Raw genomic sequence first — 25,284 nt, forward strand, 5'->3', positions numbered from 1 at the left:
TGCTTCCATTTGTACTTTACAGAAAGTATGGTCAGGGTGCCTTTGATTGTCCAAGAAAATTGGTGTTTGCAGTTTCCTAACTTGGACAACTTAGTCACAGTATTTCTGATATTTAAATTAGGTGATCATCTATTCAGACCTATTCCATGTATTATATTACATTACTTTAGAGATCACTTGCAGTGAAAACAGTAACATCTACAGTAATAGTTCTCAAGGACCACAGTTGACCATTTCTGACTTGGCCGAGCCTGTTAACAGCCACGTACTCTAACCACTTAACGCTTTGAAAACCAGGATAAGCCTGATGTACCAGTGTGGCTTAGATACGGAAATTCCATCAACTGCTACTTGGAACACCTCTCTATACATATATTTTAGTGGTGCTACTAAGTAACGAGTGCTGGGATTTTACACAAAAAGTAGTATTTCTAGTGATATATATATATTGTCTTCTCATGGGTACGCTATTAAAATATTTCAATGCAAAGTCTTGGTTCATTAGTTGAGAAGAACATGTTACCCGTGGGGAGTTAACAACATGGGGCAAACTATTCCATGCATGAGTGTAGAGATGCAGAACTTCTTTGTATCCTGATAACTACAACTTTTTGCATCCTGTGTGCTGTTGGTGAGACTGAACATTGGGCTTCGTGGCAATCACAATTATGCTGCTATCTTGGTGAGCTGTATATTTGACATTAGCTTTTAAGAATAGCATTAGCACCAGTGGGTTCTAGGTCTGTATACATGCATCACAGTATAGCGCAATTTTATCAGACCATCATCTATTTGCATGACCTGTGGTTTCAATGCAAAAAAGAGGGATAGAGAGTGGTGAAGGGAGGAAGAGAGAGAGGGAGGGAGAGAGTAAGATAGTTTCTCTGAAGAAAAGGGGAAATCATTTTGTACTAGACAGCACAGTCAATTGGACAGCTTCAGGGGAATAGAGGAGGTCAGTTTAAAACCCCAAATATTGAGTCTGTCTGAAAAAGTCTCCACTGAGAGAGTGACTTTCATTTCGATTTTGTGATGCCTTCCTACACTGTGACTGTGGCAACCGGTAGCCAGTGGTTTGCTGGTACAGATGATTATATTTATCTGACTCTTGTGGGAACTGAAGGATGCAGCGAGAAGACTTTGCTGGATAAACCACTCTATAATGACTTTGAAAGAGGGGCTGTAAGTGTTCATTTATCAGTTTTACATTTCTTTCTAGCTGTTTATAGTGAAAATATGATTAAAAACTTTTAGCAAAGTTTAGCAAGTGACAGCTACTAAAACTCAAAGACAGTAAACTAAGCCAAGATACTTGGGGCTTACATTGTGCATTAGAATCGCTACTGGCTATTTGTGTGCTAAAGCAAAAGTGCATTTAGGCTTGTTTTTCATGTGACATTATTTGCTTATTATAAAAAAAATATGAAATTCTTAGATCAGCTTTTAAATGAGACTATTTTCTTTCAAAGCTTAAAATACTTGAATTCTCCTTTTGTTAGAAGTATACGCAGTTACAGAACCTAGCTTCACATAACACCTGTTTGCAGTGCACAGAACATATGGAATTTGCTAGCTCCCTAAAGGCTCGGGGAAATAAATCATAGACCTTTGCTCCATTGTATTGCAGTTCATACATTTTTTAAATTTACTGATAACTGTAAAACAACTAAAGAACAAACGTAAAAAAAAACACATACATGCTCCTGAATATAAATTTTGCCATTAAGTGATCAGAGTAACACCATGATTCATATATGTGTGTACATGCCAGGCCATATCATGATAAATTATCACAGATTAATGTGCTCATTTACTAAAATAGAAAATTTAGCTAAGCACGAACACAACTCAAAAACATGCCTTGGCTGGGGTCATTTGAAACAAAAAAGAGATATGTGTGCTGAGAAAAGGGGAAATCAATCTGTCAGCAGTAATGTGCAAAGCCAAGCAGGATAAAATTGGATGTTGCCGAAAGTACAGAATGGTGATGAAACATTTTTAAATTTGAAAAGAGGATACCATTCATAACCACAGCGACAGTGACAGTGGTGACTGTTGCTACTTCTTATCTGTCACTTCTTAGTACTTTAAAAAGTTAGGGTTTCACTGCATTGCATGAAAAAGTATATTGGCGCTCTAGAATTGTTCAGGGAGACATTAAACACAAAACGGAAACAGAAAAGCATAAATGTCAAGGATAAAAACAACCAAATAAATAAAAATCAGAAAAGATAATTATAGTTGCTAAAATATAGATGGAGAACTCTTCATTTCATGACATGCATTTCATTGCAATTTCAGTATTTATGCCGAGGTTCTAAAAAAGCTCAGAAGTTGAACATTTCTTAGCAAACCTTTTTCCAACCTGTTAGAATTGTGAGGAATGAATCACATTTCTGAAAGATATTGCAGACTTTCATTGCTTTTGTCAGTTTTGAATGCTGCATTCTGAAAGAATAAGCATCATGGCCTTGTTAAATTTTTCTAATTACACTAATTGCTAATTCAATGCATTTACCTATGGCAGAAATTCTGTTAGTCTTATGACTTGCTATTTATACCCTTGCTTCCTAATTTTAATAATGTAGCATAATGAAGTTAAGGTACCATTGTGCATGAGATAGTTACACTGTGACTGGTCTGTCAAAGGAAGGTTAGTTCGGCATCTCTTAAAAGAGTTTTGCCCCCAGGAAATGCAGTGAGATAACGAAGCACATTTCCTGAAAATGTAATAATTTTTGTTCTCTTGGTGATAGTTCTGTCCTTTCATCTTGATTTCCTGATACATACCTTAGATTGAAGATAAAAGTCAGAATCAAATCCACACATATATCATAACTTTTTATATCATACAGTATTTTGCATAACCTAGTATCATCTTTGCATTGCTTATCAATTCCTCTCTGTTTGCATTACAAATCAGTACCCAGATAAAACAGAATGCACTACAGTATATAGCAGGGAATAACAGAATTGCTTTTTACCATGCATTACAAGCATGGTTTCTTGCAGTTAAGTAATATAAACTACATTTCATAAGATATTGCTGTTCAGCAGTGTTCACTAAGAAAATATTTTGAAATGTGCAATAGCTCCTTTCTTGGTGCAGTGTGACTGATATTTCCTGGGGGCACTCCTGAACTATTTCCAAAGGGAGAGTAAACCTAGAGGACTGTTTCTAAAACATCTGTACTGGCATGTCATATACTGAAGCATTTTATATTTGTAAACTGGTTTTACATTGTTGAAATATCATGAATTGTTATAGAAATGCACAATTATAGTTTTATATAACATTATGTTCATTCCAAAACCTGAAAGGTATAAAAAATGATAAATTGTCTTTATTAACTGACTTTCCCTGACTTCCTGGCGGTGCGGTGTCTCTGTGGTTAAGGAACTGCACCAGTGGCTGGAAGGTTGCCGGTTCGTATCCCGCGGCCGGCAGAGGAATCCTACTCTGTTGGGCCCCTGAGCAAGGCCCTTAACCCCAACTGCTCCAGGGGCGCCATATAAATGGCTGACCCTGCGCTCTGACCCCAAGCTTCTCTCTCCCCGCCTGTGTGTCTCATGGAGAGCAAATTGGGGTATGCGAAAAAAGACAAATTCCTAATACAAGAAAATTGTATATGGCCAATAAAGTCAAACATCATAGGAAGATGCAACACAGATACCTGTAAAATCCACACTACAAGATGAGAACCCAGGGGATTTACCCATGGGACGTTACAGCTGCTGGTCACATTGTTTGGGAGCCACATTGGATTTGTGATGACATTTTATGAATTCAGCAAATTGCTGTTCTCTGAATCCCAACATGGGGGGGGTGGTTTGAAAGTTGGGAAAATAAAATTGTGCTTATGACAAGGTGATTGGTAACATAATTTTGCCACCATCTTCTAATTGGCAAAAAAAAAAACATATCAGTGGCTACTTCTCAAAATCCTTGAGACTCAATGCAGAACTAGGTACAGTACATATAAAGATGTCATGTTGTCTATCCATATTGTTCATGACAAGCTGCTACCTTAAAAGCATGGCTTCCGCAAGCCAAACCAATGGGAGGTCTGGGTAATTTGTTTATTTCACATTATGTCTTGGTGGCGGACTCATGAAACTCCCTATAACTCAAGACCTCAACTTAGTTCTTTTTTCTTGCTTCCCAGGTTGATTCCTACGATGTGAATGTGACAGAGGACCTGGGTGAAATTCAGCTGGTAAAGATTGAGAAACGCAAGTACTGGGTGCAGGATGACTGGTATTGCAAATACATCACTGTCAAAACCCCAGGTGGGGAGTACGTGGAGTTCCCCTGCTACAGATGGGTTACCGATGACAAAGAGATCGTCCTCAGAGATGGAAAAGGTGGGCACATGCGTTCCAATAGTGATAGGAAAACATAATCGAAAAATGCAGTCCTACACAATGAAAGGGATTGTAAAATGAATCAGGAAGGCTTTAGATGCAAACAGAAAAAAGCAGGATTTCGTGGCAGATGAAACAGCAGGCATTAAAATGGGGTAAACCATAAATAGAGCAATCTATTGCTCAACTTTAAAAGTTAGGACAGAAGCTTTTTTTTAAACTGTGGCCTTGTGTTGATCACATGAAATGCAGGAACAAGACAGTAATATGACGTAATTGTGTATCGTGTAAAACTACACTATACTATAGCCCGAAGAAGGCTCCACAGCCGAAACATTGTGTCTCTTTTCTTCTCTTTTCAGCATGGAATAAACCTTTACGTGTTCCTTTGCAGCCTACGCATGCTGACGCAGCTACCTACTTGAATTACTAGTGTAAAACAATTCTAATATAACAAGCACTATTGCTGAGATTCAAAGAAGCTGATGATTCATGAGCACATCCAGCAGCCTTCACTTAAACTCCATTGACAGCCAAGTGGGAGACCCAGAAAAATGCATACTTTTACCAGCAAAAAAATCTCACAGAATAACATGTACAGAAAATCGGATACTCATGAGCAGTGCAATGTTTCTGTATTTTCAACATTTTGACACGAGTGCTTTCACTATGTCGCCAAAGCTGTGTAATGGTAAAAAGGAAAGCCGACCGTTTTGCTCATTTTAATTTTATTTCTTCTCTGTTGGCAGCACGATTACCCCAGAATGATAAAACACGACTGGCCAAGCAGCACAGACGCAAAGAACTTGAAACAAGACAAAAGTTGTACAGGTAGGACTTCAACAGCTTTTCCTTTCACAGTGAGCACTGACCTTCAAGCTGGTTTCTGGAAGATGAGCATCAAAGGTTCTTTCTTTACAAATACAAAATACTTTACTATACAAAATACCCCTTTTACTCCCGCCAAAACTGCAATGTGTTTTTCTAAGAAAGAATGAGCTTTTGGATTCTTTCAATCCAATAGAATTGTAGCTTAAAACAGTTCCATTCACTTGACTAATTATGACCATTAGTAGTTGAAGTCGTTATTCTTTCTTGTTAAAGAGTTCTGATATGGTGTTTTGACTATAAACAGTATTTAAAATTTGAAAATGTTTAAAATACTTGAACATAAACAATGATGTCTCTTTCACCCGTTCTCACCAAATAACATACCCAATTATCCAGCATGGAAGAGTAAATAGACTCTTAACATTTGAACAAATCTGCAAAGACTGCATTAACTGCAAGCTCTTCTTTTTGTGCATCTTAAGTGAATTATTTGTTATGCTTTCACATTGAAAGCTGCTATTTAGCAGCTCACGACGTTGAAGGGAAACTTCAAGTCTTCGTCTGAGGACAGATAAGCGTACTGCGACGTAAAATATGAGTGATTCCAGATATTGAACACTAAACCACAGATCACAGTCAAACTATTGTAGATGTTTAGATAAAGGTGAAGATGTTTGCTAAAGGATACCAGGAAGGTAACCCACTTTTAACGAGTTTAAAAACATTTAATTGGCATGTGTCTCGCTGTTGAAATAAGTCATTTTTTTATAATTGAAATTCTGCACATTTAAAACTAGAAACATTAAAGCAGTAACTCGAATCATCTACATTTAATTATTTCATTACCTAAACCACACGAGTATTTCCCATGGTATTTTGCATGACGCTCTGATGTTGTCTCTGCATTTACTTTAATAAATTCTGTGAAAGGCCACTCACAGGTGAATGGCAGGAATGGCACAGTGGATTAGACCTTTCCCAAGAGAAAGGGCCTAATCCAGGAGTGTCCAGTCCTAGTTCTGGCAAGCCTATCTGTCTGTTGGTTTTCAAGGTCTCTTTAAATTAGCAACACCTGGAGAGCTGGGAGATGCTGTTAAATCGGTCCTGTACATCCAGTAAACCAGCTGGTTTCAAGGCTTGAGCTGGAATAAAACCTCACAGACTTGGACGTCTCTGGCCTAATGTTTCACAAGCTGTACAAGAGTACTTTGCCTCCCTCATGCATATCCAAGCAACCAGAAGCTCATTTCAGAAGCAAGTTCTGCAGAGTCAGGAAATTGCCAGAAAAATAATCTAAGAAAAAAATGCAGACAGTCTTGCATCACATTATATGTAAGATATGCATCAGAAAATGCAATGCAAAGCAACAGCAAAGTCCCTTAAATAATTATTAGCAATTATTGGTTACTTATTGCATATAAATCCGTTTTGTTTATTGAAGCTCCTTTACTGATGTTACTTTCTAAACAATATGAATAGCCAAATAAGCAGCAATTCTTTGCTGCTATTCTATGCTCATGTGAAATATAGATGGATAGATTGTATAGCATAATGAGGCAACTTTGCATAGCAAAGCAAAAGAAGAACTCAAGTTTTAGTTTTTTTAAAAGGGTGTGTTTTGTAAATTATTACTCATCACAAAAGAACAAGAGGCAATTGAATTGCTTAGGGTATTAACACACTACTATTAACACAAACACAGGCTCTGAGGGGACTTGATACAACCATGCATAATCATCAAGAGCATTGACAGCCAATCCTTCAAGATTAACAGTGAAACACAAACCAAAGGACACAAATGGACACAACCTGGAAGTGCATTTAAAACTGAGAACAGGAGGTGCTTCTTAACCCAAAGGACTGTGGGAGTGTGGAGCCAGCTATCCAGCCATCCAGTCATGTTTCAAGAAACAGCTGGATGAGATCCTTGGATCAGTGAGCTACTAACTACCACATGAGCTACAGTAGATGGGCTGAATGGCTCCTCCTCTCATTTTGCTGCATTGCCAGTTGCAAAACCTAAGAAATATTTTTTAAAGTCAATTAAAAGCTTTGTGGGTTGTTGTGCTGATGAGTTTGTCTTATTGAACGTTGAAGCAGAACCCACAAATGTCTTGTGTGCATTAATAAAAGATACGAGTGAATGTAAATTGTGAATTTGTAGGTTAACAGGAAGAACATTTCACCATAAACCAAACACTTCACATTTCAAAAGATGAAACTTATTTTTGCAAAATTGCCACGCAATACTAGAATTTACTGTAAAAGTTTATATAGCAAAATTCTTAGTATCTCCTTTAAGTTTTTGTTACAGTAAGAACAAGAAAACAAGGATTTAATGTAATCTCTCAATGTTAAATAGAGATGTGTGGAATACTGGTTTCATCTTTCTGTAACACTTTACAACTCTCTGTTCTCATACGTAATCAGTGTCAGTAACAAATACTATACTATTTTGGATCCTCTAAAATCCCAAAATATATATTTTTTCATTTTATTATTATATAATATATACAATATTTTATTATTATATTTATTTTATAGAGGTGAACATTTTCCTTGCAGCAGAGAAATATTGAAGGACTTCACCAGTTTAGCCCCACAGAAAAATGTCTTTGCTCTGTCCTTTCAGTGATTAGGTTGACGTTGCTTTTCTGACAAATAATAGTCTAAAATGGGTCAAAGTGATTTAGATCCAATTGTCTAGAGACGATATACATTTTCTGTAAAATTGGATCAACATTTAAGGTTTGTAAAGATATGTGTGGCAAGTGCATTTTTTTCAGTATGGTAATAAAAAATTGTATTTCAGGTCCAAAGATAGTGAGATAAAAATTCAGAATGTTAACTTATTTCTGGATATTTTTGTGCATATATGATGAACCATATATGTAAAATTTCATTTGTTGTGTTCAATCCCCCTCAATTTCAGGTGAGCAAGAATATTGTGACAAATAGTAGGAATGAAGACCTCTGGTCCCTGATATTGTTGTTTGGCCTAGAAGTCAAATAAAGAGGCAGTAGTGGTGTAGAATGAGCAGCAACTATTAGGCGCACCATAAAGATAGACTTTGGGACTTAAGTTTTGCAAGGAACTTAAACATTAGTACATCTTGAACATTGTACTGACAGATTGCACTGTTCCTCAGCATGTTGCTACAGATCACGCTGAGAATGACCACAGTCTGGAAGAGGAATCATGATATCCCACTTCTTCTCTGACACTAGACTAGAAGTATCTGATAAAGTACCTCAACTGTCAGCTAAGAATAGCCTATGCAAATTCTGTCGAAATACTGAAATAAAAAGAAACTCACAGGAAACCTCAGCTGTGGAATGATTCACCATTTCATTGAGAGAGGGAGAAACTCTCTCTCAGTCAAATGTCCGTTCTTCCTTTTTAGTTTCTGCTTCTGATGTGGTTTTATAGTGAACATGCCCTCATGTTCAGACCTATTGGTTAATTAAATGACTACATTCTGTAATTCTGTTCTCTTTTGAAGGTGGAAAGAATGGCACCCAGGTTTCCCTATGAGTATAGATGCCAATGCGCACAAGGAGCTTCCTCGTGACATTCAGTTTGATAGTGAGAAGGGAGTAGACTTCATCCTTAACTACACAAAGGCGTAAGTATCGTCACACCAGCTTAATCTGCTCAGATCCATGAAGGGACTCCAGCTCTTTCGACACCTCAGGCTGAGTCTTTTCCGATCTGTTAGGAGACTAGGTGTGTCCCTGAAATGAAGTTGGTTTCACAGCCTCTAGGTTTTTTTTATCATCAAAGTTTGTAGCATTTATAAACCACATACATGTAACATAGAAACTAAACTGAAAGAAGGAACATTTGAGTGGCCTTTAAAATCCTTAAAAAGTGAAAATGACAACTGAAACAACATGAAGATATTTTCTGTTTTCTCATTTTCATATTTTGTACACATGTACATGTAGAGGACTTAGATATTTTGGTTTATTTGAATGATTTAGAAATGTGCATGTCTATTAGAAAATATACTTTGATATTTTTTATATTAGCATAGGTTTTCACAGATGCTACAGATTGCTAAACTGCACTTTCCTTATATTTTTACAGCATAAAACATGGTTAATATTATTGTTAAATGTGTGCCTCACATTATATATATTCTAAGAGGAAGAGTGCTGTGAAATTCATCCATTACATAGTACATTTTTATGGTGGGGTCTATCTGAAAGTACTCAATATGTGAGTTTCAATCAATTGAATTAATTTCTTTACTTGTTTAAATCAGGAGTGACTGGTTGTAGTTATTGAAAGCTACACAATATTCATATTTTCATTTCTAATAATCTCCAAATTAGAATTTTCACAATTCATTTATTTAAGTGGGCAAAACAAAATGGTTCAAAGTGTTGAGGAACATATGATTTGAGAGTGAACCAAAAAGCCTGCAGGATTGTCTCTCACCCAGCCCACGGTTGGTCAACCCTGATTCACACAGTATGTATGAGCTACTATATAAAAGCTGCAAAAGGTCATACATACTTATTGCATACAATATGACTAGTCTACTGTTGTAACTGAAAGTATGAATCAGTACAGAATGTAGTGTGTTTTAGAAGCTTCAATTTTGTTTTTAGTCATGATAGGTGTGGGATCATTTCTGAACTGTGTGATGCACTAAGTTTGAGTTTTATTACTGGAACTGAACTGGTGGTATGTCTGGAAATAAGAAGTAACTATTTCTGACCATATTTGTATTTAGAAATGTACAGACCCTCATCTGCATTCTTATCAGCTCAGCTATCCGCCACTGCACAGAGCAAGTGTGATATGTGACTCCCTTATACAAATGCAATCTGCTGAGGCATCAAACAGAGAGGAGAACACCCTAACAGCTGAGCTGCACTCTGACATCAAATGAATTTAACTTAACCTTTTACGACAGGATGCAACAGTTACACATTAAGTAAGAATGACTGTAGTATCTATGCAGAACTTCAATGCACCACAGTTTCAGAAGTGCTGAAACTCCATTACGACTAGGTTTGTATCAGGAAGGAGCGTTATCCCTTTAACTTTGAAGGGAAATGTTAAAAGTGTTATCAAATTACTGAGAGTTTAAAGTGACAGTGACTTGAAGTGACTTCAATTCCAGGTTGTCTGATAGCCCTTTCTCCATCCCTGTCCCCAGGATTGAGAACCTCTATGTGAATCGGTTCATGCATATGTTCCAGTCTTCTTGGAGTGACTTTGCAGACTTTGAGCGGATCTTTGTGAGGATTAGCAACACAATCTCAGGTTGGTAAGACTTTGCTTGCGGGATACCTTGGAAAGGTATTAGCAAGGTTATGATTGTGTTTAGTAGTAAATAGCCTGGCAACTCTTAATAAATGACACTGCTTTTTATCCAAATTAAGATCTTCCAATGCTTTTATTTATTCATGCATTCATTTATATTACACCTGAAGAAGGCTCCACGGCCGAAACGTTGTGTTCTCTTTCTTCTTTTTTTCAGCATGGAATAAACCTATTACTTGTTCATTTATATATATAAGTTGTGTTTGTGTGTCAGCACTTGCAACTTGCAATAATCCATCTAACAATACGCATTGCAAATGTGTGCACATAGCAGTAAATGATACTGGGCTTTCTCATATCTTTCTTTATAACGTGATTTGCCATTGGCTGAAAATGTTGTTTAGGCATAACATAAAAATGCCCTCCACTCCCTTTCTACCAAAATCTGTTTCAGGGCAGATCTTTTCCATTGTGTTGCAGAGGTCCTATCAGAGCCTCCCTTTCAAAATAAAACACGTACAGTACAGCTACTGCGGTATTTGTAACTGAAGATCTAAATAGAAAACAAATCTAAGCTGCCACAGGTGTAAAAACACTATGCTATACATATCACAGAAAACGTGATCTGAAATGTACTTTGTTCTGATACAGTCATCACAGTTGAGAAAACCTCTGAAACACCACGGGGTATCAAAATGTTTCTCTGGGTGAAGAGTGAAGGACGAACACTGCATCCTGGAACCTGCTGGTCCAAACCCAAGTTATCAGGCAGTGGGGAACAGTCAAGACAAAGCAGTGGGGAATGACATCTCTGACTGCCATGCAAACTGGCCCTGGTGTGGGGGTGTGCATGTTTGTGTCAGAGTGTGCCTTACGATGGGCTGGCATCACATCCGGGGTGTATACCACGTTGAGGCTGCTGCTTGCCAGAGTAGCATCCGGCTCCCCCATGAGCCTGAGTGGGATGAAAATGAGAAGCTAGAAAGTGGATGGATGATTCATGGTCGAGAATTATTTGAATAAAAAGAGCATACTAATTCTGCAACTATACAGAATTATTCACAAGATAGAACGAAATGTCCTCTAGTTCTGCTGTTAATTGTTTTATGGCTATTCCTCTGTTTTTTTGCAAATACAGTATCTTGCAGAGTTGCTTGAAGTAGTAGGGGTATAAGATAAGTCCTGAAAGTCCCAGCTGAAAGCATCTTGATCATCTACCTTTTGGCAAAATGCCAAACTAGGGGGAACATGAAAATCCTTTCTTGCTTTTGTAGAGTATGTCATGCAGCACTGGCAGGAGGACTTCATGTTCGGATACCAGTTCCTGAATGGCTGCAATCCTGTCATCATCAAAAAATGCACAGCACTGCCAGAAAAGTTCCCTGTCACGCATGAAATGGTTGAGCTCTGCCTGGAGCGAAACCTCACTCTGGAGGAGGAGATAAAGGTCAGTTTCTCTCTGGCTCATTCATGATGAGACAAATTATGTGTATTGGAAAAAAATTAATATAACTAGACCACGCTAAGAAGTCTAGCGCATAATATCCCTCTTTTCGAGCAATTGCAACATCGCCTTATTTTCAATTTAACAGCATCCTACATAGAAGGACTCTCAGTTTGAAGCACCTCAGGTTCATCTGTCTAAGCGTCCTCGCTAGCTGGGGATTAATATTGACAGGATATATTTACTAATTTCTGGTTTGTTGTACATGAATATTCTTTTAAATCCAAACTCTGCTGCAACCAAAGCAACTTCTCTTCTGTCAGTTGCTGAGCCAGCAGTGCCACTGTGAGTGGGCAATGGATTTAAACTTCTGTCTCTAGCACACCTCTAAGCCCCCTAAACCTAGCTTTCGAAAGACTAACTTTTTTATTTTGTTAGTCTAACCAAAAGGGTTTTGCACAAGAAGCAGTTATGAAATTCAACAGGTCAAAAGTGTATGCATTTTTGCAGAACAAGCAATAAAGCATTTTAAAGATAGAAACCTTGTACTGTTTAAACATAAGACGCATTTAACATTCCAGTAGGTCAGTGTGCACTGAGGCATAAGCCCATGTACCATACAACTTCTTCAGATAAACTGAAATGGTAGAGAAAATGACTTCTGCATTCCATTGAGAGGATTAAAAATCACATTTAAATATTATTTCTTTGCAGGAAGGCAATGTTTACATTGCTGATTATGAAATGCTGGAAGATGTAACACCGAACTCTACAGATCCCTGCACCATTCAGTATTTGGCGGCTCCCATTTGCCTACTTTACAAGAATTCCGAGAACAAAGTTCTTCCAATCGCCATTCAGGTATGTGAATTCAAATGATCTGTGATCTCATGCGTCAAGATAGGAATCCTTGCAAGTTTTCACTGCCCTTCCTCTTCAAGACCTGCTGATGTTTTATCCAAAGCGACTTACATTTATACTGTAGCTGTTCATATTTTATTTATTTATTTATTTTATTTAGTGAATTTTACTAGAGCAAGATGAGTGAAATATCTTGTAGTCACAGGTAAAACAACGTCCACAACCTTCCAGTTACAAGACTAGACACCTAAGGACTCCTCCAGACTGCTTTAAAGCAGAGTACACCAAATATTTAAATTTCCACTCAATTTGGTTAGTTTCTACTCACTGAGGTGGTTCCACACACAGTTACCAAAGGGCTGGAATAGACTGGAAATAATGGTTTACCACCAGCACATCAGTGGTCACTAACCCACGATCTGATGGCTTTGTCAGTTGGGGCGATGTCTATCATCCTGTAGTCATGTGATATTTTCACTGTGAAAACAAGTGGATATCTTGACAATGCATATTCCTTACATCTTCACAGTGACTGTTAATTCTTGTAACTTCCTGTCACGTAAGTAATGAGGGGCTTACACTTCTGTCAGTTCAAATTCTTGAGCGCTGCAAAATTCTGTGTTGGGGATTATTGTTCTTATTTTTCTTAAATGCTTATCTCTGTGGTAAGTTGATTATAGTAACAGTAATCTTAAAAATTAACCACAGATAGATAAAAAACAGCATCTCAGAAGACATCAGAGGCTAAGTTTGGACTGGGTTGGACCTAGTTAGTATGGTGATGGAAAGACCAGGTTGCCGGTGGTGCTGGTTGACTGAGATAGGTGGCGCATTTCCTTTCTGAACAATATAATGCCCCAGTTTGATGGTGGTTGTGACACTGTGATACAGGAGGTGTTGTCCTTCAGATGTGGAAATGTGATCTTTGATTATTTGGTATAAGAACCCATGGTACAATTTATAAGCATAAGGGCAATACCTTGGTGTGCTGGCTAAATTGCACCTTAGGCTTAACCTATCTAACATTCCCCCTTGATTCAATAGGTGAAGTAATTTCTCATGTCTCCAGTTGGTTTGCTCACAGGTTGGGACCGTATTGGATGGTGGATCCCCTCTTTGATATAAAACCCTCTGGGATTAAAAATACTATAAAAAGAGTATTTGCTTGTAATATCAATAATAAGTGGTTATTAATGAGAAGAAAGTCCCACACACTGCTAATATGCAAAGCCTTCTGTTAGGAGTTTATCCTCTTTAACCGATATTTCAAGAAAGAAGCTGAAGTCAGAATATTTTTAATACTTTTTCTTAACTTTATAAATGTCCAGTATGAAACAAGTTTAAAGCATCAGTGGTATTAAAAATGTGTCCTTCAAGTGGACAGCATGGATTAAGTTCAGACAATGGAATTTCAGTGCATGTACAGTAGATTCAGCACAGAAACCTGGAAGAGTACTTTATGCAACAATATTTAGGGACTTTACGTGGGGCAATGTGGCATTCATAATGAAGGCTCAGGGGAACGTGCAAACCTTTTTTCCTGATGCATTGAGAAGGGCACTTGCTGAACAAAAGGAAACCAGCCTGCCACGTGTAACCAGCACCAATTTGCTAATTGCACATATTTCTTTCTTTGTCATCTCCCCATCACCGTTACTATCGCCACGGGCAAGGCAGTGCAGCCCTTTATTATAGAGCATTCTGACTCCCTGCCTTCTGTCCCCCAGACCGAGTAGGATAAGCAAATACTGTATATCAAAAATCTTGATCCAGTGACCAGGTTTGTCTGTATGAGAAAATTATGGCCGACGATTAATAGTATTTACAGTATAATAAACCACACTCCATCAGCTAGTTCTCAATTTAGCATTTATTCATAACTTTTTAAAAAGCATCCAAATACCTCTACACTACCAGATCACTGACAAAGCATTATGTTTTAACAAAAGCCTACAGAGCCATTTGCTATTTATATTTAAATACTATCAGTAAGCATGTCAGTTAAACGTCTATATTTCAAACAGTTCTAAACTGAGAAATTATGATTACATCTAGTACGCTCCATGCACAGTATTTTTTTGCATTACTGTCTCGAATACAAGATCCTCAACTGATAACGGAGTAATACTTAAACACTGTCACTTTGTCTAAAAACACTGCTCGAGTTTAGTTAGGAATATAAATGCAATTTAATAATGTCAAAATGCTGAAAATAACACTTCCAAATATAAGTTGGACATGAATGATGAAAACTGATGGCAGAATCTAACTCTTACCCTTCTCCATTCATTAAATTTACAGAGAACAATAGTTTAAGTGTTTATTGTTTTTATTATCGTACTGTGATGTTACTTGTTTACAGTCTCATTTAGAATTACCAGCAGATAAAAGTGTTCCAGTGAAGTATGATGCTCACTGAAACTTCAGATTTGGTGGTTTATTGCTCTGGAGTTTAAGTAGTGCTTTGTGAGAATCAGGTCATGCTTTTTCTAAACTCACAATCTATGCTTGAAGTGAATGGTAACTTGTTTTTGGTTGTCATCAACACAATACAATAGTATTGCTGTTGAAAGAAAAGATCTTACATTGTATTAAAATACAATATTCAATAACAACTTCAAAACAGATACATTTATATTAATAAAGTAATCTTAATAAAATATGACATAACTATTTATGAGAGATACATTTTTAAAACCAAAACCAAACCAAAATTCAAAATACTGTACAAATTGAATTACTGCCCTCAAAATAGTTATCTGTGTGTCATACAGTAAAACTACTTCTGTCCACAAAAAAAGCACACCAGTGGAATGAACTGCAAAAAGAGTTTTTGATGATAATTAAACCTTTCATTTCTCAACAGCTGGGTCAAATTCCAGGGGAAAACAATCCCATTTTCCTACCAAGTGATGCTAAATATGACTGGATTCTGGCAAAGATCTGGGTGCGATCTTCCGATTTCCACATTCACCAAACTGTCACACATCTCCTCCGGACACATCTCATTTCAGAAGTTTTCGGAATCGCCATGTTTCGCCAGCTTCCTGCTGTCCACCCCATCTTCAAGGTGCTTGTCTACAATTTTTCACCGCAAACTCAACGTGGGCTCCGTCTGTCCCTTCTGCTCTTGACTCTTCTTTCTTGAAGCATGCTCAAAAATACCCAGCTGTTGTGTTTTATGACAGCTCCAGGCCTTCAAGGTGGTTTATGTTGCTACAGCAGTAGTATTCTTTCTAGCATTCATTCTCGGTGAAAAATAAATCGTATCAATCATGCTTATAATGCTAAAATGGCGATTTTATTAAATGACTGCCTTCACAGCTTCTCATCCCCCATGTGCGCTTCACCATTGCCATCAACACCAAGGCCCGAGAGCAGCTCATCTGCGAGTGCGGACTCTTTGATAAGGTAAGGACTGCCTCACACTCACATCTAGCCTTAACTTTCTTTCCTCGAGGAGTCAAACGTAAGATCTTCACTTTCTGTTTAGCCCAGTTCCTCACTGCTCTCCTGCTCCGGCGAGGTGTTTCCCAGGCCTACTCCTGGAGGGCCACTGTCTCTTCAGGATGTCATTCTGAATTCTTACTGAATTAAACGTACTGAACCTTTGAGCAAATATTTGATACAGTTTTAACTGTTTTCTGCACTCAGGGCTTCAAGTAACGCCTTGTGTATGTCAGTTCCAAGAAATATAAGAAGGAGAACTTTGCTTCAGCTGAAAGTTTTTTTTTTCTCCTACAATTTCATTAACAGCTCCTATTTCAGTAAAGTCTTATCTATCTTATTTCCTCTCAGTTGTCCAGATAGAAGTGTTCTTAGTGCCGCAAGGGCCCATTGGTTATATCTAACCAAGAAATTGACCTGTAACAAACCTAAGTGAGAGCTGAACCTCAGGATCTGAAATGGTTTATAAATACCAGCAAACAGTTACATTTAAGAATGTGATGAGCTAAAGACCCTGGGGTAACCCAGTACCCAGACTGGGAAACACTGGTCTAGAGGAAACATGTCCAGTCTTCTTCCACATGGTAGATTCAGTGTGGACTGCTTGGCGTTGCAGGTGCTGCATTTTTAGTTGCCACCAGGAATAACAGCTGAACATCCTGAACCCGGATCTGTGACCTTGAGGCAGTTTTACTATTAATTATTTTGCTGACACCTTTATCCAAAGTGGAAGGGTACTCTTGTGCCAATGGCAGAGACCTTTGATTACATAGATTGTTGCTAAGCCCTCTTACTAGTTTTGCATGGACACCGTAGCATGCAAACTACAAATAAATGTTCAGCTCACATTCAATAAACATCAAGCACAATAATGAAGCTCAAACCTCATCATATTCACATGGTTGCCGAGAAATGGTTTCTGTGAACTTTTACAAGCTTGACTGTAAAATCATAAAGTAGGAGATGAAGAAAAAGAAACATCTTTCAGTGTTACATATGTTTTTCATTAACAGTAAAACTGAGAGGACTATTTTAGATAAGATTTAGAGTCTTTTGATATTGCTTTTGGCTGCCAACAAGAATATGCAGGTCATCAGTATCTAACAAGAATGCTACCCCGTTTCCTGTTTTCTTTACAAAAGGTTCTTCCACTTATGAGCAGAATGCCACAAGGTCTTATTTTTACATTTTCTGTTCACACCTTCAACACTTTTGCACTCTTAATCCCAGGTCAGCAAAAATGCCACATTTGACAGTTTGATCGCTAATTTAAGCTTTTGGTATGTGTGTCAACTCCACAACTAGTTTTAAATGAGAACTATTAATTGATGAAAACAGCTCTGTTCATCATTGTGCTGCTTCATCAGTATTACTCAGTTGACTGCCTAAGACTTTGATCTTCCCAAATCTGAGAAGATGGAGAAAATATTTTTTTAGCTTTCTTACGAATGTTTTCCAACTGCAGTTTATAGGTTTAATATTTTTACCACAATAACCACAAAACACAAATACTTTTTTTGCGGTAATTCAGACAATCGTAATACTTCCTTATTCCTAACCATTTTACTAAATATTGGACATATAATTCCATTTACATATTTATTATAGAATATAGCAGTATAAGATAATTAAGTAACATATTTTTACAGTAAACTGCAGATTATCATATTTGTAAGGACAGCTGCAGCTCTAAGAATTGCTTGGTTCACCTAAACTTCATTAACAGAATTTTAATGTTTTTAAAATAAAATATAAAAAAAAAATTTCACAACACAGATTTTATGATTCTATTTACAACTTTAACGCTTCTATAGCACCAAAAGAATTCCTTCAAATAATTGGTGCTGAAGTTGTTCTCACGATTTCTCTAAATAGGTCAAGAGTTCTGAACACAAAGTTTCCCTTTCCGATGATAACTGCCAGCACTTGTCTCAGTTTGAGATGGATTGCAGCACGCATTCTTGTATCTTTCAAAGGCTGTCATTAGAGTTTTTCTTCATAAATTCTCTAGCAATCATCCAACAGGTATACACATTAAAAGCAGCACCTCAATGTAAAGTGTTACTTAAGGAGGCTTAAGATGTATTTTAAAACATCTAATAAGTTGACTGAGTCAAACATCAAATACTGCAATTTGGGACAAATTGTTGAAACAATAAGTAAAACATGAACCAGAGGGCAGAAATGGAAACTACTTAGACGTGCGTTTAGCACTGAGAACATGCGGTGCTTTTTTACCCACAGGGTTGTGCGACTCTGGAAATTACTAACTACCCAACAGCCTAGGTGGGTTGAATGGCCTCCTCTCATTTACACCCTCTTGTGTTTATAAGTCTTCCACGGCGGAGCACTTTCAGGATTCTGAGAGACAGTATTAAGGAACTTAGCTGCAATTTATGAAAATGCTGCGAAGCCTCACAACTCCATTCTGGTGTCACACCAGAACTCACCCATGCTTTCTCAAGCTTTTAGCATATGTGTGGACCACACCCCAAGCAGAGAAACACGTACAAATATAGACAGGAACACTAAGAAGTGTGTTAGTTCCGTGTAATCTTGTGGGGTACATCTAACCAGGAATTTCCCAGTAAATCCACGTGTTGAGTTGGCCAGTAGAATTTGGCCACTACACTGGCATCTTCTGAGGATGGATGAGTTTTAGATGAGTTCAATTTCCCGTGCAGATCTCAGTTACCGATAGTGAAACCTCTATTCTGATTTACGTCCAGGACTACTCATTTCTCCAATACAAATGTTTAGAGACTTTTAGTAAAGAAACTTTTTTGTTTCTTCCATCAATTGAAAATGTGATTATTATATTGTTTACTATACACATTGACTTACTCTGTAGGCCAATGCTACAGGTGGAGGGGGCCATGTCCAGCTGGTGCAGAGGGCCATGAAGGATTTCACGTATCAATCCATGATCTTCCCTGAAGCCATAAAACTCAGAGGAATGGAAAGTCAGGAAGAGCTCCCCTATTTCTTTTACCGAGACGATGGGATGAGAGTCTGGGAAGTAGTCAAGAGGTACAGTGATTGTCAACCTTTTGTCAAGATGGTGCATTTCTTAAGCGGGCAAATATTTCAGTACCTGTGCAACTTTATCAACGAATAATATCCTACTACAAACATTTTAGTGAAATTATGTTATTAAGCCCAACGTAGTTGAATGACAAAATCAAGATTATTGATTTCCTAAAGATAGAAACTTATCTAAGGAATGAGCTCCCTCCCCCATGAATACATAATAAATGATCCGATTTGTTTAGGAGCAACTTGACACAAGACATTCGCCGATGGATTGAGACACTTTAACAAAGAGCAGTGAACTGTAATGTTAAAAGATTTTAGAGAAAAATACGAAAGCCATTACTAGATAAATTACCATCTCAAATCATTACAAGCTCTCTTGTCTTGTCATTGTATGGAACGATGTATCAAAAGCACTTTTGTTTTAAGTCAAATAATGTCTGAGCAACACGTATTCTGTGCTCTGAACAGATTTGTGACGGATGTTGTGAACATCTACTATGACAGCGATGAGTCAGTTCAGAATGATGAGGAGATACAAGCCTTTGTGAAGGATGTCAGCGTCTTTGGGATGCAAGACACTGAAAATTCAGGTTAGTGTTTAGTGCAGTTTCTGCTAAAAAAATCCAAATTTAGCATATGTTATTTTGTGAACATTTTCAGGAAGGCGCGAAAGCAAAAATATCCTAAACAAAACTGGAACTAACAGAGTAAGATACATATACTGCATATTTATAGTATTAATGTTAATAAATTTACCATGGTCTGTTCAATAAAAAATAGAAAGGAGATGAAAATAACACTTGTAAGACAATATAACCACTCACATAAATGTGAGTGTTGGATATCTTGCTTCATGTATATACTGTATCAGTGATACAGTACATGAAGACCATGCATTTATTGCTGTATGTGTAATGCATAGCCTGAAAAAAAAGAGGACATGAAAATAACTGTAAAGCAATACTGTATAATCCCTCACACATGAATATCTTGCTGTGTATACAATGCTGGCCCCTGAATAAAAACGTTTTTTAGTAAGGTGTTTCAGTAGAGAACATGCACATTAAATATATGCAACTGATAATTAATTTTCTGCCAACATATATACTGTATAGCACACGCAGACTTAAACACAACACTGTCCCCACTCTTCAAAATGCTGATAGCAGTGTAACAAAGTATAATTATGAGATTGTTAGGAAAGAAAATCGCCCTTAAATCGGCATTCTGAACTAACCAAAATATCTGCTTGACTAAATCTCAGCCTGCAAGCAAAACCTTGCCATGTTCATGCAATGTAACAAACCTCATAGCAAATTACATAACAGTTACTGCCCATTGCAGTTATTGTTTGTACTGTAATAGTCTAGTGAAAAAAGAACGCCAATGTTTTGAGAACTAAGTAAGAAAAAGAAAGAAGTAAGTTCAGGCTCTGAAGAATAAACTAGCTACAGTAGAAGCTAAAACTAAATCCAATGCCAGCTGTTTTGTTTCCAAAACAGAAACTTCCTCTATTTCCTGACAGGAAGTAGACTTCCTCGAAGCCAGGGTGGGGGTAGTGAGAGTTAAAGAAGGCTACAGTCTGGCAGCAGAGTAGATAGTGATGAAATAACAAATACACTGTAAAACAGTATAAAAAATATGCCAACTTACAGAGAATACTGCTTGTGCAATTATTTCTTCTATTATTTAAAGCTTAGCTACAAAACTGCCTTCATTGTTTCTACATAAACAATAGTTACACAGTCCTGACCCAGAATGATTGCAATAGGTCAGATTTTCTTGTACAAACCACTTAGAGATGAAGACCATAGGAAAGGATTTAACCTTTAACCATAGTAAGAGTAATTTAATTCTGTCAATCAATCAAGTGAAGCTGTTAAAATATGCCTTTTCTGCAGAACCACTGGGCACCAGTTGTTGTACTGTATATGGCTGTGAGTACAATGTTTACTCATGGGGACTCATTCAGTTCCCCATGGCTTTTCTCAGCACATACCCCTGGGTAATTAAAGTCTTTTAAGAGTTGCTTATGCCAAAATATTTCTTTGAAGATGGAAGTTCAGAACCAGTAATATCAACTCCAAGACTTGGTTTGCCACAGAGCATTCGCATTCATTCAGCCAGAGGTCTTAATTAAACTGAACATGCAAAGCATTAAATCTCATAAGTCTTAGTTTGTCAGTACCAAGGAGAAAGGAATCACAGAATACAGAACGGTGGATATAAAACTAGTGAGAAATGAAAAAAGATGATCTGCAGTATTTTTTGGTGATGATGTGATCTGTTCCTCTCAGGGTTCCCAAAGACCATTAAGACACTGGAGAAACTGATCGAGTATTTGACCGTTGTGATCTTCACCGCCTCAGCACAGCATGCTGCTGTCAATTTTGGGCAGGTACTGTATGCAACTATTCAGGGAAATTCAATAAGGACACACAAACTGTTAAAACTAAGCATGAAGGACAGCCACATTCTACTCTTCATTGCTTTAGCAAGTCTTAATCTTTAATGGTCCAACCTTACCAGAAAAAAATCTAATTTAATTCATTTTAACGCAATAGGTTTTGGGAAACATTTCCTTATGCTACGGGTTATGGGAGCATGGAACAAGCTACCAGGCTTGCTGCTTTAAAAAAAACAGCAGGATGAGTTCCTGGGAAATACATACCCATCATGCATACATACATCATCTTCAGTGGATGATGATAGGCACTACCTCCTCCATAGTGAACACTAGCTTGAAAGGCTGGAGCTCCAGAGTTAGAAATAGGTAGAGATGCACCACTGTTACTGTACATACCTGGAGTTTGTTCTTACAGCAGGAGAAAGGTGTTCCTGAAAAGTTATTTTCCCCCCTCATTCACTTTTGGCAAAGCTTTGCAGTGAAACACAATAAGGAAAGAAAAGCTCATATTTGAACTGCAGATCTGCAAAAGCCTGCTGTACATTTAAAGGACCCCAATTTAATCAAATCAAATTGTCTTGATGTGCTTAACACACAATACAGTGATCAGTCCTAAGCACTCCTTATCTGAAAAAACAACAGACTGAGGTAATAGTATTCTATGTTTCAATCTGGCTAAGCTTCAGAATTTTATCAGCCAAGCCCAACCTTGGGAACTATTTAATTTACTATATCATCGCACGATTTGCATAACAATGAATTGTTCATAATACTCATTATATAATTATAATAACTGTTGCATCATTAATAGGGAGAACGGCAAAAAATAATAATGGGAACATTTATTTTAACATTCCTTCCACAATCTAATTTTAGCAATGCTTACAATGTTTCTGCTGTGTCCCAAAGGCTTCAAATGGTCATTCCTGATCTACAGTAAATCATGCCACTAGTCATGCCTTAACTCCTGTGAATGTTGAATTTGCCTCCTTGAATTCCACACATGAAGGTTTCTTTCTTATGTAAGAGATGGTGGTGGCTGGGTCAGGAGTTATAAAGATCTTGAATGCAATGGAGACTGCATGTTCTGGGCTCTGAGATGTAGAATGATCTACTTCTGTGAACGGTATAGAACATAAGTGAGCATACAAACTAAGGGAGGCTATTAAACCCTTCAGGGAGGTTGGGTTGCCTGTAAACAGTCAATGCAAGGATCTCTTGCAGCTGTTTGTTGAAGGGCATCATCTTGAACAGTGGCTGGGTGGCTCGCTCTAGCTACCACAGCTCTTTGTGATATGAAGCACCTCCTGCTCTCCATCTTGATTGCAACTCCAACGCACTTTTACAGTACGACTGGTGCTCCTGGATTCCGAATTCCCCCCCCACCATGCGCCGCCCGCCACCCACCGAGAAGGGCGTCACGACGATTGAGTTTATCATCGAGTCTCTTCCTGACCGTGGCCGATCCTGCTGGCATCTAGGGGCTGTCTGGGCCCTCAGCCAGTTTCAGGAAAATGAAGTAAGTAGGACTGTGAGTGCCTCCACGTACAGTACATACATTTGTTTTCTACAGGCCGTGTAGTTTATCATTAAAACTCTGAGACTTGGAAACCCGAAGTACTAGCAGATGCGTCACATTCCACAGATCTCCTGCAGAGGACCATCATTCCTGGTTTAAATCTCATTCACTGCTTTCAATGCAAAGTTCAGAGGCATGGAAGCCTCTACCTGCTCCTTAAAAACTCCAGCACAGGATTTTAAACATGAAAGACTTATTTTGGTGGATAGTAAAGTGGTACAGTTTTCAGACTTAAACAGTATATATAGGTATAGATGGCCAAGTCTAGTACATAAGAAAGGGACTCCCACAGGTTTTACAGTTATTCTTCAATTCCCAACTAACTAAGAAAAAAAACAAGCAATCTGTCTTCTTATTTAAATACAATTGAATTATGGAACTGTTCATCTGTGGCTTAAGATCAGAAATCTCCTTTGCTCATATCAGGACTGAATTTCTATTTAACAGCCGTGAAAAAAAAAGGAAGCTGTGAGCTTTGACTATCAACCCTCAAGTTAAGGGTTTCTAGTCCTTTTTCCTGAAATTACCTTCACTCCTATTGTCAGTTATTTTTAGGCATGTACCCGGATGAACACTTTATTGAGAAACCGGTGAAGCAGGCCATGCAGAGATTCCGGAAGAACTTGGACGAGGTTGCCAGCATCATCAAGGAAAGAAACAAAAACAAGAAACTGCCCTACTATTACTTTTCACCTGACAGGGTCCCAAACAGTGTTGCGGTTTAACTTCCCGAAGAGAACCCAGGGCTTGGCGATTCCAGTTGAGTAAAAGAGCTTAATATTATGTTTGGAAAAAACAAAATCCTTGTCTTGCTTTTTCAAAGGATTGTTTTCATCATATATATTTTAAAAGGTAATCAGGAGACTCTTGTAATTTATTCTTTATTGATCTTTAATGATGAAGAGTGGGATTTTTTCATTGGAAAGTTTATAGCTTCCTACTGGGTTAAAAAAAAGATCTATGCATAAATTAAATTTTTGTTACAAGCCCTCTTTATTTCATTATTAGTATTACAATGGTTAATGCCTGGTATAGAATGAGATTCTGTCACGTAAATCTTTCAGTTTCAGTATAAACCAACCATAATTCACCAGTCCAAGACTGCAAAATAAACGATTCATAGGTATGTGAATAGTGGGTACTACTCACCGGAAGTGTTTTTTCCTTGTGTTTTACTATGGAACAGCAACTAAAATTTACTCCACTGGGCACAAGTTCTCAAGGGGAAAATGTTTAGAACTGCGATATACCAAGGACTAAAATGGAGATATTCCTCCACTTCACATACATAAAGCTTGCTTTATATCCTGAGGGAAACCAAAATTACAAGATTTTCTCACATTTCTCTTTCTAAACAATCCAGTTTTTGTGGGTACAGGGATGCACTGAGCTGTTTTCTGGTGTCTTACAGCAGTCCTGCTTTCCTTGAACTGTTTGGCTTAGAGTTAGGCTTGAACAGTTTGTTTATAACACTTACTGTCTTGAGAAATTGGAACAGAATACCATCAGCATAGAACTCAGGTGGTCTGTTCCCAAGATCTTTTTTTTTAATTCTTTCAAAGTAATGCTCATGTACAATTTGCTAGAAAGGAGGATTAGTGATAGCAATTCAATATAATCTTAAGTCTGAGATTCATTGGTACTGCAAGTGTGATGCGCATTTGGCTCTATATCTGTTTTTTACATGGCTTTGAAAGCGAATGGAATTGTATGCGATTGTCTATGAGACGCATTTAAAATGCTATTAACCCCTAGAAAGGCATTAGTCAGTTGTGGAGAAATGTTTCGGCAAACACCACAGGTTAACAAAATACATGTATAAATTAATAAAAACTTAACCCTGCATGCATAGCCATTTAGTCTCACTCAGATATGTTTACAAGTGAAGAATTGTATTCGATTATTGGTGCAGTGATCAGTGATTTGTATGCTTTGCAGTGTCTTGTTCCTAAAAACCAATGTATTAACATAAAACAATTGTTGAAATGTACATTTTATCTCTCTCTTTTATTATAATGTATTTCCAATAAATTCAA

At 37.6% G+C, this 25,284-nt stretch overlaps 1 protein-coding gene across 1 annotated transcript; it reads left to right on the forward strand.

Moving 5' to 3' along the window:
• The first annotated feature begins 929 nt into the window (after window positions 1–929).
• alox5a (arachidonate 5-lipoxygenase a) lies at window positions 930–25,284 on the forward strand. The gene is made up of 14 exons (XM_088916604.1): window positions 930–1,182; window positions 4,167–4,365; window positions 5,115–5,196; window positions 8,700–8,822; window positions 10,368–10,474; window positions 11,749–11,921; window positions 12,633–12,779; window positions 15,646–15,849; window positions 16,104–16,190; window positions 19,078–19,256; window positions 19,731–19,852; window positions 21,560–21,660; window positions 23,018–23,188; window positions 23,794–25,284. Exons 1-14 carry the CDS (start codon window positions 1,033–1,035, stop codon window positions 23,971–23,973), a joined length of 2,025 nt encoding a protein of 674 aa, XP_088772730.1. The 5' UTR covers window positions 930–1,032; the 3' UTR covers window positions 23,974–25,284.

The sequence above is a fragment of the Atractosteus spatula genome, chromosome 5 (assembly GCF_055471065.1).
Source record: "Atractosteus spatula isolate fAtrSpa1 chromosome 5, fAtrSpa1.hap1, whole genome shotgun sequence".
Classification (NCBI taxonomy): domain Eukaryota; kingdom Metazoa; phylum Chordata; class Actinopteri; order Semionotiformes; family Lepisosteidae; genus Atractosteus; species Atractosteus spatula.